Below are 15,336 nucleotides of genomic sequence, written 5' to 3' on the forward strand. Positions count from 1 at the left end.
CTGTAATTGAAACAAACATTAGTCCTAAAAAGGATTGTCACGGAAAATGTGTTCCGCAACTTAAACATTTTAATTGCGAAGATTTTGAAAACCGTATATCATTTTCCTTCCAATTCACAATCATGCACAAATTCTTTTTGATCTACCACATGAAATCCCAAGAAAAACACATTGAGATTTGTGTTTAAAATGTGAAAAAAAACATCAAGCTCAGGGGGTATGAATACCTTTATAAGGTGCTGCGAATACTAAAACATTGATCCATTCAACACAGTGATGAACCTTTATGAACACAAACCCCTGTGTAAAACTTAGAAGATAACTGAACAACGACCCGATTAAAATACAAACTCAGACACTATTTTACTTAAAACAGAAGCTGCACATTTAAAAGAACAAAAATAGTGAAGTCTCTGACAAAAAAACTCTTCCTGTGCCCGGAAACTACCCAGCCAACATTTAAACATGAGAGCTGTGGGTGAGTCCTGTGTTCCAAAGGTTTACATGATTTCTCAAAATCGAGCTAAGACCTACAGGTCCTTCTCAAAATATTAGCATATTGTGATAAAGTTCATTATTTTCCATAATGTCATGATGAAAATTTAACATTCATATATTTTAGATTCATTGCACACTAACTGAAATATTTCAGGTCTTTTATTGTCTTAATACGGATGATTTTGGCATACAGCTCATGAAAACCCAAAATTCCTATCTCACAAAATTAGCATATTTCATCCGACCAATAAAAGAAAAGTGTTTTTAATACAAAAAATGTCAACCTTCAAATAATCATGTACAGTTATGCACTCAATACTTGGTCGGGAATCCTTTGGCAGAAATGACTGCTTCAATGCGGCGTGGCATGGAGGCAATCAACCTGTGGCACTGCTGAGGTCTTATGGAGGCCCAGGATGCTTCGATAGCGGCCTTTAGCTCATCCAGAGTGTTGGGTCTTGAGTCTCTCAACGTTCTCTTCACAATATCCCACAGATTCTCTATGGGGTTCAGGTCAGGAGAGTTGGCAGGCCAATTGAGCACAGTGATACCATGGTCAGTAAACCATTTACCAGTGGTTTCTGCACTGTGAGCAGGTGCCAGGTCGTGCTGAAAAATGAAATCTTCATCCCCATAAAGCTTTTCAGCAGATGGAAGCATGAAGTGCTTCAAAATCTCCTGATAGCTAGCTGCATTGACCCTGCCCTTGATAAAACACAGTGGATCAACACCAGCAGCTGACACGGCACCCCAGACCATCACTGACTGTGGGTACTTGACACTGGACTTCTGGCATTTTGGCATTTCCTTCTCCCCAGTCTTCCTCCAGACTCTGGCACCTTGATTTCCGAATGACATACAGAATTTGCTTTCATCCGAAAAAAGTACTTTGGACCACTGAGCAACAGTCCAGTGCTGCTTCTCTGTAGCCCAGGTCAGGCACTTCTGCCGCTGTTTCTGGTTCAAAAGTGGCTTGACCTGGGGAATGCGGCACCTGTAGCCCATTTCCTGCACACGCCTGTGCACGGTGGCTCTGGATGTTTCTACTCCAGACTCAATCCACTGCTTCCGCAGGTCCCCCAAGGTCTGGAATGGGCCCTTCACCACAATCTTCCTCAGGGTGCGGTCACCTCTTCTCGTTGTGCAGCGTTTTCTGCCACACTTTTTCCTTCCCACAGCCTTGATACAGCACTCTGGGAACAGCCTATTCGTTCAGAAATGTCTTTGTGTCTTACCCTCTTGCTTGAGGGTGTCAATAGTGTCCTTCTGGACAGCAGTCAGGTCGGCAGTCTTACCCATGATTGGGGTTTTGAGTGATGAACCAGGCTGGGAGTTTTAAAGGCCTCAGGAATCTTTTGCAGGTGTTTAGAGTTAACTCGTTGATTCAGATGATTAGGTTCATAGCTCGTTTAGAGACCCTTTTAATGATATGCTAATTTTGTGAGATAGGAATTTTGGGTTTTCATGAGCTGTATGCCAAAATCATCCGTATTAAGACAATAAAAGACCTGAAATATTTCAGTTAGTGTGCAATGAATCTAAAATATATGAATGTTAAATTTTCATCATTACATTATGGAAAATAATGAACTTTATCACAATATGCTAATATTTTGAGAAGGACCTGTATGTAGTGTTGCCCAGCAGTTTTACTTGTATTAAGTGTATTTATTCACCCCAATGAGTCCCATCCAAGAGCCCATTGCAAGCTCAGACCAATTTGGCACCCACCTAGATTGATATCCATACGAGGCCCACAGACCTTAGCTGGGGTACAGCTATGCAGAGGGGAAAAGAGGCCAAAATTAAATAAAAGATATCGACTCTTGGATTGCATTTCTTTCACAAAATGGACTTAATTTAAGACTAAAATCATTATTTCACAATGTAACTTTATCTAGACAAAAGCAAAACGTGAATTTGCTTTAAATCTAAAGGATTATGCCCAAATGTATTTTACTAATTTTCATTCATTTAAGCAATGCCCTAAATACAGTTGAAATTTCCTATCTAGTACTCGCAGTCTCAGACTGTTTATCCAAAATCAAAAACCGTAATACAGGTCCTTCTCAAAAAATTAGCATATTGTGATAAAGTTCATTATTTTCTATAATGTAATGATGAAAATTTAATATTCATATATTTTAGATTCATTGCACACTAACTGAAATATTTCAGGTCTTTTATTGTCTTAATACGGATGATTTTGGCATACAGCTCATGAAAACCCAAACTTTCTATCTCACAAAATTAGCATATTTCATCCGACCAATAAAAGAAAAGTGTTTTTAATACAAAAAACGTCAACCTTCAAATAATCATGTACAGTTATGCACTCAATACTTGGTCGGGAATCTTTTTGCAGAAATGACTGCTTCAATGCGGCGTGGCATGGAGGCAATCAGCCTGTGGCACTGCTGAGGTCTTATGGAGGCCCAGGATGCTTCGATAGCGGCCTTTAGCTCATCCAGAGTGTTGGGTCTTGAGTCTCTCAACGTTCTCTTCACAATATCCCACAGATTCTCTATGGGGTTCAGGTCAGGAGAGTTGGCAGGCCAATTGAGCACAGTGATACCATGGTCAGTAAACCATTTACCAGTGGTTTTGGCACTGTGAGCAGGTGCCAGGTCGTGCTGAAAAATGAAATCTTCATCTCCATAAAGCTTTTCAGCAGATGGAAGCATGAAGTGCTCCAAAATCTCCTGATAGCTAGCTGCATTGACCCTGCCCTTGATAAAACACAGTGGACCAACACCAGCAGCTGACACGGCACCCCAGACCATCACTGACTGTGGGTACTTGACACTGGACTTCTGGCATTTTGGCATTTCCTTCTCCCCAGTCTTCCTACAGACTCTGGCACCTTGATTTCCGAATGACATGCAGAATTTGCTTTCATCCGAAAAAAGTACTTTGGACCACTGAGCAACAGTCCAGTGCTGCTTCTCTGTAGCCCAGGTCTGGGGAATGGGGCACCTGTAGCCCATTTCCTGCACACGCCTGTGCACGGTGGCTCTGGATGTTTCTACTCCAGACTCAGTCCACTGCTTCCGCAGGTCCCCCAAGGTCTGGAATCGGCCCTTCTCCACAATTTTCCCCAGGGTCCGGTCACCTCTTCTCGTTGTGCAGCGTTTTCTGCCACACTTTTTCCTTCCCACAGACTTCCCACTGAGGTGCCTTGATACAGCACTCTAGGAACAGCCTATTCGTTCAGAAATTTCTTTCTGTGTCTTACCCTCTTGCTTGAGGGTGTCAATAGTGGCCTTCTGGACAGCAGTCAGGTCGGCAGTCTTACCCATGATTGGGGTTTTGAGTGATGAACCAGGCTGGGAGTTTTAAAGGCCTCAGGAATCTTTTGCAGGTGTTTAGAGTTAACTCGTTGATTCAGATGATTAGGTTCATAGCTCGTTTAGAGACCCTTTTAATGATATGCTAATTTTGTGAGATAGGAATTTTGGGTTTTCATGAGCTGTATGCCAAAATCATCCGTATTAAGACAATAAAAGACCTGAAATATTTCAGTTAGTGTGCAATGAATCTAAAATATATGAATGTTAAATTTTCATCATGACATTATGGAAAATAATGAACTTTATCACAATATGCTAATTTTTTGAGAAGGACCTGTATAGTCTCATTAAAATATAAGAAACGACACAGGTACAGAGCAATCTTGCTACATGAAAGCATGTTTATAAAGCTAAAAGGAGGAAAATAAATGTGTCCACTAAAGAGCATAGAACTTGAGTGTGATGTATAGATCATACCATGACCTCTCTCTGCATTCAATACTTGTCAATCTCCTGTCATCATATCCTCCATTACAATAGGTCTGTTTTTTTTAAATAATAATAATAAAGATAATAACAGATATGCATCTAAAAATCTACTATTTTCAGCTTGATGGCCCTGGCCAGTGACTGGCCTGGTTGTAACTCATAAATTCAGTCAGTACATGAACCCCTATATTTACATGCATAAAATTTTACGATCTGATTAAAACGTATTTGGATTAAAAAACAAAAAATAATTGGATTGTACCGTTTATATGGACATTAGTGATTCAAATAAAATGGCCGATTGGACTAACAATGTGTCATTTGCTAATCGGAATATTCTGTTAGCGACTAGTCACTCAAAGCAGAAATACGTCATGTTGACGCGTGGGGGACATGCGCACTCCTGTCAGTTTGCCTTCTTCAGAATAACTTGATCCAGTCAAGTGTTTACATGCATGTTGATCAGATTGTCAGTCGGCATAATCCACCCCTCTCAATCGGATTAGAATTTCATTCCGATTGTGCCAAATCCGATCAGAATATTCCGACTAACATGTTTACATGACACGTTTTAAGTCCGATCGGCCGTTTATTCCGATTACTAATGTCCATGTAGCTAGTGTTAGGTTCCACCACATCACATTCTTCAGTGTGGAAGTTGTTACATAGTGAAAATAACTCAAAGTTAGCAATTTTCCGTATTAGTGAGGTGCTTAAAATGAAGATAAAGGAAGTGCAGATATGTAAGAAGGTATTTTTACAACATGTCTACAGTTATTTCCACCTGCAAGACAGCGAGAGAGAGCAAGACTAACCCTTTTACATTAGTCTCTAGATTTGGACTAAAACTGCCTCGTTTTAATGTAGAGGAGGAGCCTGATGATGCATAACCTACATACATGTAGGATCAGATTGGAAGTATGTTCATGCCATCTAGTGGTCAGATTGTGCACAACACATCGGTTGTGATTTTGCAGTATTAAATGTTTGACAAATACTGTGATGATGGAACAGCAATGAAACGTTTTTAATTTAGATATGTGATTGTTTAGTTACTATTAATCTTAATTATGTCTTATGTCGCTAATTTGAATCATACCTAAATATTAATTATACGGGCTATATTTAAATGAACAATTTTTATTCCATTTAGCACTTGCTTGTCGGTAAAAACACAAAATGTATTTTATTTAACAGTAAATAAATTGGGTTAAAGCAGATAAAAGGAAATCTTAACAGATATGAAATGTAAACTCCAATATCATCATCATAGTTTTTAAAAAAAAAGTAAAACCCTTTTTTATGACTGCTCTCTCACAAACACCGTGGTGTCACATCTATTCCTCATATAAATAATTAATGACTGCTATCAACTTAAATATTTCAGAGTTGGATGAAATCTTTGCAAAACTTTCCAAAAACCGGAGATTGGGAACTGGCCAAAAGATAATGATCAGCATATCTCTAATAACAATAATCTCAGTGGTGTTTTCCCTCCTCCTGTACCTTTATAAATCAGTGTTTTATTAGGTTTGTAGTGAACCATTAGCAGACTTCTAATTACTTCACTGAATTCGAACCCGATAGTGCTTACAGAACTAAATTAACAGAATGGCCCTCACTTCGTGTTTCTTTTTGATAAAATTTCAGCATATTTGGAAGCACAATAAGCTTTGCAACCTTTTCAGCCACTAATGATTTTTGGTTCCACTGTCCCTGAGAGAAGGCCTGTGGTCCTTGTGCCGTGTCACGACATCAGTAGATACATTTGGTGGAGGCACCCAGGAAAAAAACACATTTCTGCATGAAACACTGTTCTCACCGAGGGCCTGCTGTTCATAACAGCTGCCAACTGCAAATAAGAGCACTTCTCCAAGTGGTAGAGTAGCACTGATTTATAAAAAAACATAATTCAGTTGCTGGGAGTTTTCAAAGTTTTACAGTTTTTGCCAGCCCTCTTCCATCCCATTTTGGGATTCTGATGAGAAGCAAACCTACAGCTGCCAGAGCAAGCACAACCCCCAGACTAGGAGGACCACAGGGGCTGATCTCCTGCATCAGACCAGAAAGGAGAGGGGCCAGAACTCGACCCACAGCCGTCACCGACTGGCCCGCTCCAATCAGAGTCCCACTGGCGTGGACCCCTCCGCTCTGAAGCTCCAGATCTGTGATACACGTCCGTCCGATAGAGGTAGAAATGGCAAAGAAGGTTGAGGTGAGCAGCACCTGCCACACACTCGGAGCGGTAGCGTAGAGGAAAATTAGCAAACAGGTCAGCACAGTGGAGTGAAGCAGCAGAGCGGGCATGTTGTTTCTGTAAAGCTTTGTGACGGGCCCCACCAGGAACCCGGCCAGGGCCCCCAGGGTGCTGCTGTAGCTGATCAGATAGCCCGTCACCTTGGGTTTCAGCGAGAAGCGCTCCTCCATGGCCAGAGAGAAGTTACTGTAGTAGAGCATGATGGCTATGGCCATCAAAAGACGCACGAGAAAGAGGTCCCACATGTCAGAAAAAGCCACCATATGAATCCTGGAGCTGACTGAGGTAAGCTGTCTCCATGCAGGCTGAAGCAGAGACATCTCGCTCAACCTGAGGCGAGGCTTCCCAAGAGCTCTGCAGTCTGCTTTGGTCTCTGCGGTCAGCACTGAGTGGTGGTTGTTTGCATGAGAGCCGTTTTGCACAGACTTGCTGCAGTTAGTTTCTTTTTGATCAGTTATTTTCTCGTTCCATGGCAGCATCCACACCAGGCCTGAAAAGCACAAACTCAACATCAGACACTTTCTTCACACACAAGGATTACAAAATCTGTTATGTGTTTTAGCATTTTTGGCTCACCAGCATTGATAAGAAAGATGGCTGCACATGTAAATGAGGAGGTGTAAAAGCCTCCTTCGTGCTCATTGAGGTAGCCGCCTACTACAGGACCTAGGATGAAGCCGACACTGGAGGCTGCATTGAAGTGTCCCATCACAAGAGGGCGCTCTGATTCAGACACCAGGTCTGACAGCAAGGCTCTGCAGATGGACAAGGTGTGCTTGAATAGCCCTGCAAAAAACCACACCAGGAGTAAAATTGTTGTTACATTTCCTACATATTAATTTGTAATATATAACACAGAATAGCACATAATTGCAAGGAAAATGGTGCAGGGGTTTTTACACTTACACTTGAAATATATCAGTCTGTGTGTATTGAGTGAATATAATATACAAGTTTCACTTTTTGAATGGAATTTTTTTTTTGATATCCATGATATAATTTTTTCATGATATTCTAATTTTATGACCAGCACCAGTACAGCTGGATAGAATGGCTTTTATCAAAGCATATGGATGTGTTAGAATGACCTAATTAAAGCCAAGACCTATAGGGGCTGGACAATGAAACTGAAACACCTATCATTTTAGTGTGGGAGGTTTCATGGCTAAATTGGACCAGCCTGGTAGCCAGTCTTCATTGATTGCACATTGCACCAGTAAGAGCAGAGTGTGAAGGTTCAATTAGCAGGGTAAGAGCACAGTTTTGCTCAAAATATTGAAATGCACACAACATTATGGGTGACATACCAGAGTTCAAAACAGGACAAATTGTTGGTGCACGTCTTGCTGGCGCATCTGTGACCAAGCTGTGACCAAGACAGCAAGTCTTTGTGATGTATCAAGAGCCACGGTATCCAGGGTAATGTCAGCATACCATCAAGAAGGACGAACCACATCCAACAGGATTAACTGTGGACGCAAGAGGAAGCTGTCTGAAAGGGATGTTCGGGTGCTAACCCGGATTGTATCCAAAAAACATAAAACCACGGCTGCCCAAATCACGGCAGAATTAAATGTGCACCTCAACTCTCCTGTTTCCACCAGAACTGTCCGTCGGGAGCTCCACAGGGTCAATATATACGGCCGGGCTGCTATAGCCAAACCTTTGGTCACTCATGCCAATGCCAAACATCGGTTTCAATGGTGCAAGGAGCGGAAATCTTGGGCTGTGGACAATGTGAAACATGTATTGTTCTCTGATGAGTCCACCTTTACTGTTTTCCCCACATCCGGGAGAGTTACGGTGTGGAGAAGCCCCAAAGAAGCGTACCACCCAGACTGTTGCATGCCCAGAGTGAAGCATGGAGGTGGATCAGTGATGGTTTGGGCTGCCATATCATGGCATTCCCTTGGCCCAATACTTGTGCTAGATGGGCGTGCCACTGCCAAGGACTACCGAACCATTCTTGAGGACCATGTGCATCCAATGGTTCAAACATTGTAACCTGAAGGCGGTGCCATGTATCAGGATAACAATACACCAATACACACAGCAAGACTGGTGAAAGATTGGTTTGATGAACATGAAAGTGAAGTTGAACATCTCCCATGGCCTGCACAGTCATCAGATCTAAATATTATTGAGCCACTTTGGGGGGTTTTGGAGGAGCGAGTCAGGAAACGTTTTCCTCCACCAATATCACGTAGTGACCTGGCCACTATCCTGCAAGAAGAATGGCTTAAAATCCCTCTGACCACTGTGCAGGACTTGTATATGTCATTCCCAAGACAAATTGATGCTGTATTGGCCGCAAAAGGAGTCCCTACACCATACTAATAAATTATTGTGGTCTAAAACCAGGTGTTTCAGTTTCATTGTCCAACCCCTGTAAATCTACTAGAGAATCTTTGGTAAAATTTTCACAGAAGCTCTATATCCAATGTGACTGAACTAGAGCTATTTTGCAAAGCACAATGGGGAAAAAAAGTCAGTCTCTAGAAATCCGAAGCTTTGATTGCTGCAAAAGTTGAGAATGTGTCTTAAATCAGCCATTTTATTCAGAACAATTTTTGAAAAAGCCGATCAGAGGCGGTCATTGGGCACAATGATGAGTACCAGCCCCCTTGCAACCATGCAAGAATAAGCAGGCATAAAGAATCGATGGATGGATTATCCTTCCACTTCACAGTTACGCAGTACTTTGTGTGTTGAGTCTGTCACATGAAATCCCAATAAACCCAAATGTTTGAGGTCGGAACATGATGAAAAACATGGTCTCTAACTCACCCACAGGTATTCGTGCGAGGACAAACAAAGTGATGCTTGTAGAAATCCCCAGGAGGCCATAACCAAAGGCACTCAGCAGGATTGAAGTCAGCAGAGAGTAGCGCCGCCCCACCACATCACTCCAGCTGCCCTGCCAATCACACACCGATCCATTCATTGACACATCTAAAGGCCCATCAAACCTTGGATTTTACTCAGCATACACAGCGACTAAATGTGTAAATGTATTTCTTTTATAAAACTATGTTAGCAGTGTGCTGACAAATCACATGACTGAGAATAATGAGCTACAACTCCCAAAACTCCAGATGCCCTCTGTGCCAAGCAGATGAGGTTTTATTAGATTCGCGCCCTGTCTCACTCTCTCAAACTGACACGCAACAATGATGAAATAATGAAATTAGGAGCATTTGAGCTGCTCTATGTTCTGGATGCAAACTTTTGGGATTGCCATAGTCACCCAGCTGTTCATAATAACCCTACTTTCCAGGGGATCCAGCCGGTCTGCATGAAGGGACCAACAGATGACTCTTTATGTGTTTAATTTGTCGCATGACCGCTGAAAATTAAACTAATTTCAGGAGCTGAAGGGAGGTAAGAATTCAACTACATATCCCAAAAAGAAGGATTTTATGGGTGACTAGGAGTAGTTTATATGTGTTAAAGTCTGCACAATGAATCCACTTTGTGATCACAATCAATCTATAACAGGCAGTGTTTTTTGTTTCCATGAAATACCAGAAATTCAACCATTTTGGTCACTAAAGTGGGCTTGTCTTGTTGAGGAGGAAATCCTACAGAAAATGAGGTTAAAGAGAGAAACAAAGTCAATACTCACTATAATCGTGCTGGAGAAAAGCTGCAATATCCCATACGTAGATCCTGCAAAGGTGTTACAATTGTTTTAATTTGTACGTTAAATAAAGAGCACAGAAGAGAAGCTTGTGGATCAAATTACAAATAAATAGCTTTTAGGCACAAGATCAAGTCAAGTCTTGCAGATATACATTTTAAAAAGTACCAGTTTTTGACTAATTGTTATCTATTATCATTTTAGGTGCCTGTAAAATTGGTTTATAGATTATAGTTTACATCTGCAATTGTAAACTCAAGAGCTTTCATCTCTGGTTCGGTCAAATTGTTTAAACCTATTAATTCACAGCAGTCAGAAGATTATCCTTTTTTTTTTTACATTTCCTAAATGTTGCATTTAAATTGCATCTACATGTTTCTTGTCAATCTACACTCAATAATCCATAATGGACAGCTAAAACAACAACAACAACAAAAGAAATCATTAGGTTACTATTTTAAATACTCTGACTGTATTAGTTTTTTTTTTTATTCTCCTGTAGTATTGAGTGAAGCAGGATGACATTAAGGTTATTAAAGTCAGTTTGACTCTGAAGGTTGAGCTCAAAGAACACTCAGCTACATAAATAAAGATATTACTAAAAAATATGAAAACACAACTTACCCACAATTCCAGCCACTGTGGGACTTGCTCCAAGAGCCTTTACATGGTGGCTCAGGAGCGGGATGATCATGCTCACCCCAAACAAGTCCTACAGAAAACAAGAGAAGATCACAACAATGATCTCGTCAAAACAGGACAGAAAATATAGAAATAAACAAAAGATAAAACCAGAAATTAAGAGTATAATTTTCTTAGATATGGTTTACTGTGAGCATGTGTCGGAGTGCAGAAATGTGGGGTTAATGAAAAGTATGTTGTAGTGGGAAAAACAAAAATCATCAATTACCTTTAAACAATAAAATTACCAAAGGATGAGAACAGTTTATTAATACTTGCATCAAGTGAGAACAACTGATTACAAAGTATCTGCTCCTGCAGTCAGAGCTCAAACACTCATATTTATAACATAGTTGTTTACAGAATGGGGTTTCTTCTTGTAACACAAAGACAATTGTTAGTCATGAGATAAGCTGGGCATGTGCCCCTTACTAGAGTATTCAGTTTTAACAATGTGGGTGAAACTTTTCCTCCAACAGAACTTGTTCTGTAACTGGGCAGTCTCATCAGCATGTTTACTGCATGCACACAGTGGGTGTGATTACTTTAGGGCACACTATAATTCCTGCTTAATACCTGCATTTTCAAAAGGTACTTTTAATCTGTCAAACAAGCCTCATCTGAGTGCATTTTCTAATTCCCTAAATAAGACTGTATATAATTTTTGTAGAATATGTGTGAATATTTTAATCAGTCAATCTTTATGTATATAGAGCTGCAAAGTGCTTTTTAAAAGAAAACCAACCCAGGATTGAAATGACTTCCACATAATAACAATGTCAATAAAAATAAAAAACACATATCCAACTGAAATATACATGATATTTACAATTATCACAGATACTTTGTGGAATCCTGACATAACACAACACAGCTAAGCTTTCTTACCAAATAACAGGAGCAAACTATACAATAAGCTGTGAAATTCATTTATTTATTAAAAAGGACAAAATAACAAAATAAAAATAATTACTCATAGTAATAATAACATTTTTCCACTGAAAATATAAATGAATAAATAAAAATCAGATAAAAACAAAGTAATAATATACAGAATGCTCTTTTACAGGTAAAAAACTAAATAGAAAAAACTTAACATGAAGGACACCATTAGGATAAATACAGAGAAAATAAAATTTAATGATTGTATTCTCCCAGAGTTTGGACTTTTGGTGCTGTTGAAATAAAATCAGCAACACTGCTAATCTAAGTGAATGTATCTGAGGGCAAAAACACAAAAAACAGGAAAAAATAACAACTTATTTACCAGAACTTTTACCTTTTTGCTTATTTATTTATTCATTTCTATTTATTAAATTATATTTCATTTCATAAAAGAGCAAATAAACATAATACATTTTAATATGAACAAAAAAGACAAAAAAGAATGAATGAAAAGCAGAAGAAAGAAGAAAAAAAATCAAATTTAATCTACCCCTATATATTGTCTTTGGTTTTTTTAGACACATTATTCCACAGATTAATTCTATAAACAGAAATACAATGTTCCATCAGATTAGTTCTGACTTTAGGTGTTTCAAACATTTCTGATCCTCTCAAATTATAAATAGAATTTATTTTAATAAATCTTTTTTTTTGCTAGTTTTCTGATATGTTATTAGGTATTTTAAACATAACTTGTAAAATATGATGGTCCGATAGTCCACCAAGTCATAAAATGTCATCAATTTAAAAGAATATGGATTTGTTGGATCACGATACCTGTTTCTACTTACAGGTCTTTTTTCTTTTTTTGCAAAACAAACATGTTACTAGTAAACATTTTACAAGCATTTCCCTTAACCCCTACACAATAAGTCAAGTAAGGAAAAATTCCTAAATCATAATATGTAAATAAAGCTTAATTATTTAATGATATCTTTGATATTTGTATCTTTAAATTACTGATGTGTTGTATCCAGTTTGTATTTTTATCAACAATAACACTCACTCACATGTTTAATCACATCACCATCAACATCAATCAATATATCATTGGAAATCTCTGTTATTAAATATCATAACGTAATTTTTTGACATGTATGGATAATTTATTAATATTCAACAATATTTTTGTGCTTCTCAAATCCTTTTTAACCACAATCAACACGTCTGTCAAATTTTCACCACAGTATAACAAAGTGGTGTTCTCAGCAAACAGAGTGCTTTGGAGATGTCTGGATACATGAACAAAATCATTGATGTATAAAATAAAAGGTTTTGGCCCAAAGACGGACCCCTGGGGTATTCCACATTTAACGTTTAGCTCTTCAAACTGTTTTCTAAATAACTGGAAACCCATTCTTGTTCTAGTCGTCTCATACCATATTTTCTTAACTTTTCCAGGAATATGTGGTTGATGGTATCAAAAGCTTTTCTAAGATCAAGAAAGATGAAAAAAATTATTTCTCAAATTTTATATTTAGGAAGTAAAGATACTGGTTTGTAGTTGGCCAAAAATTGTTTGTCACCTATTTTTATAAAATAAACAAACATGGAAACATGAAAAAGTAACAACTTATCCACCAAACATTTTACCAAAATACTCTTACAATATATTTTGCAGATATTTGTAGGAAATCTTTGTAAAGACGCAAACTTCTGAAGAATACTGTTCTGTGTCGTACGGAGTATGTGGTGGAGGGCATGGATGTTTCTGACAGCAGATCCGCTTTCTGCAGGAGGGAGGAGTCTCAGAAATGTGACAACCGGTAGGTTAGAATCAGGTGAAATATACAAATAACCTACAGCTAATATTTTCAGTATTCAGTGCATGCCTGGGTGTGTCCAGCGCAACCTGAACACACGCTGTTTTTCTGCATTGCTGAGATTGAAGCAGCTTTTGCTAAACACTTAATTGGAGGCACACAGCTACTCATAAAGCGCCCTAACACAATCCATTTATGGCATTTCTTTTTAAGATTTCTGTATTTTCCCCTATGTCTGAAGTCAGAGTTTCTTGAATTATTTTAGTCACTTTAATTAGAAGACTGAAAGTTTGTATGTTTTTAAATTTGAAGAATCTGAGGGGCGACTCAAAACTTCCTTATTTAAAGAGCTTCAATGAATTGATCAGGAGGTGTTGGTAAATTAAATCCCCTCTGCAACTTCGCAGCTTGTTAAAACAATCAGAGGTGGGAGAACTTCTCAGATTTCTCCATGATTTGCATATTTCAGCCGCAGTGGTTAACCAGCGTCAGCGGAGATTCATGAAGCTTCAGCCTGACTGTTTTTATTATTATTATTATTTCTGTCAAAACTGGCCTATGTTTTAATTAATAGAGCAGACTGAAGCAGTTCCAACCTGCTCTCGTACATGTTTGACACCTGAGTCATGAAAGCTTGTCCAGACTGTCAAGTGTCATGGATTTCACATCTCACCCAGATACCCGAAGCAGCATGAAGCCCCTCAGTTCCTGACTCACCATGAAGCCCACCACATAGATACAGTGTATGATCCCCCTCCGTCCTTTCAGTTTCAGGAATGCAGAGCTACATCTCTGGTTGTTCATCCTCCCGCGGTGACAGCTCGCTTGCAGCCGAGGCGGAAGCTCCCATCCGGCTCTACTGTAAGCAAACCCGGTAGACGTCTCCGGGCCGGCGGGCCGCTCCAGCAGCCACCGGGGGGGGTTGGGGTCAACTGTTGGCGAGGGGACAACGTTTGTTGGATCATGTGGAAGCTACTGGGTTAAAAGTAAGAGTTTATACTCTCAGTTCAGCGTGTATTTTTACTACAGGAGTCAACGCTGAATTATTTTGTTTAGATGAGTAATTCTGGATGTGGAGATTCCCCCATGACTGCCGCAGAGATGGTATCATCCATTCACGTCACAGATGTGTTTTTTTTTTTTTTTTTTGTTTGTAGGAAAAAAAATATATATTTTTTTATTGTTTTTACTGGTAAGACTACTACGGAGCCCGCGAGGGGACATGGGGGATTTTTCTTTTTCTTTTGGACGCAAAAGAAAAAGATTCCCTCATGTCCCCCCGGGGAAATCAGCGCTTGTTTGAGCTTTTTTTTTTTTTATTCATGAACAGATCACAAAATTTCACTTGAAACTGCCGTATCAGTGTAATCAAACTACATGATTAAAATAGCATACTAGACAGCAGCTGACTGCATTATTGCCTTTAATACTGGGGCTTAATAAAAGGGTCATTCATTTAGTCACTCAGGTACCTCTTTTTTGATTTCTCCAATGACCTTTGGGTTACAGACTGTGTTTATTTGTCTGCCACCTACTGGGTTATCCAGAGCACTGCTAATAAATAAGACGTATGTCTACAAACGTGCACAATAAAAAATAAAATAACCATCTCTACAAATATTCTTAAGATTGTGCCATTTAGCAACCAAAAAAGTATTGGAAAATTGACTTATAGAAATTAAAGTAATACTAAAAACAAACATAAAATAAAAAAATATATAATCTCTGTCTTTAACAAGTTCTTACGCAAGCATCATCTAGACATTAAAAATG

General features: G+C 39.1%; 1 protein-coding gene across 1 annotated transcript; it reads right to left on the minus strand.

Annotated features, from left to right (window-relative positions):
- Positions 1-4,169: 4,169 nt before the first annotated feature.
- On the minus strand, positions 4,170-14,411 carry mfsd9 (major facilitator superfamily domain containing 9). The gene is made up of 6 exons (XM_047369814.1): positions 14,281-14,411; positions 10,799-10,886; positions 10,160-10,203; positions 9,322-9,451; positions 7,111-7,320; positions 4,170-7,024 (listed from the first exon to the last, which is right to left on the minus strand). Exons 1-6 carry the CDS (start codon positions 14,365-14,367, stop codon positions 6,207-6,209), a joined length of 1,377 nt encoding a protein of 458 aa, XP_047225770.1. The 5' UTR covers positions 14,368-14,411; the 3' UTR covers positions 4,170-6,206.
- Positions 14,412-15,336: the final 925 nt, after the last annotated feature.

This window comes from Girardinichthys multiradiatus, chromosome 7, assembly GCF_021462225.1.
Source record: "Girardinichthys multiradiatus isolate DD_20200921_A chromosome 7, DD_fGirMul_XY1, whole genome shotgun sequence".
In the NCBI taxonomy this organism is placed as follows: Eukaryota; Metazoa; Chordata; class Actinopteri; order Cyprinodontiformes; family Goodeidae; genus Girardinichthys; species Girardinichthys multiradiatus.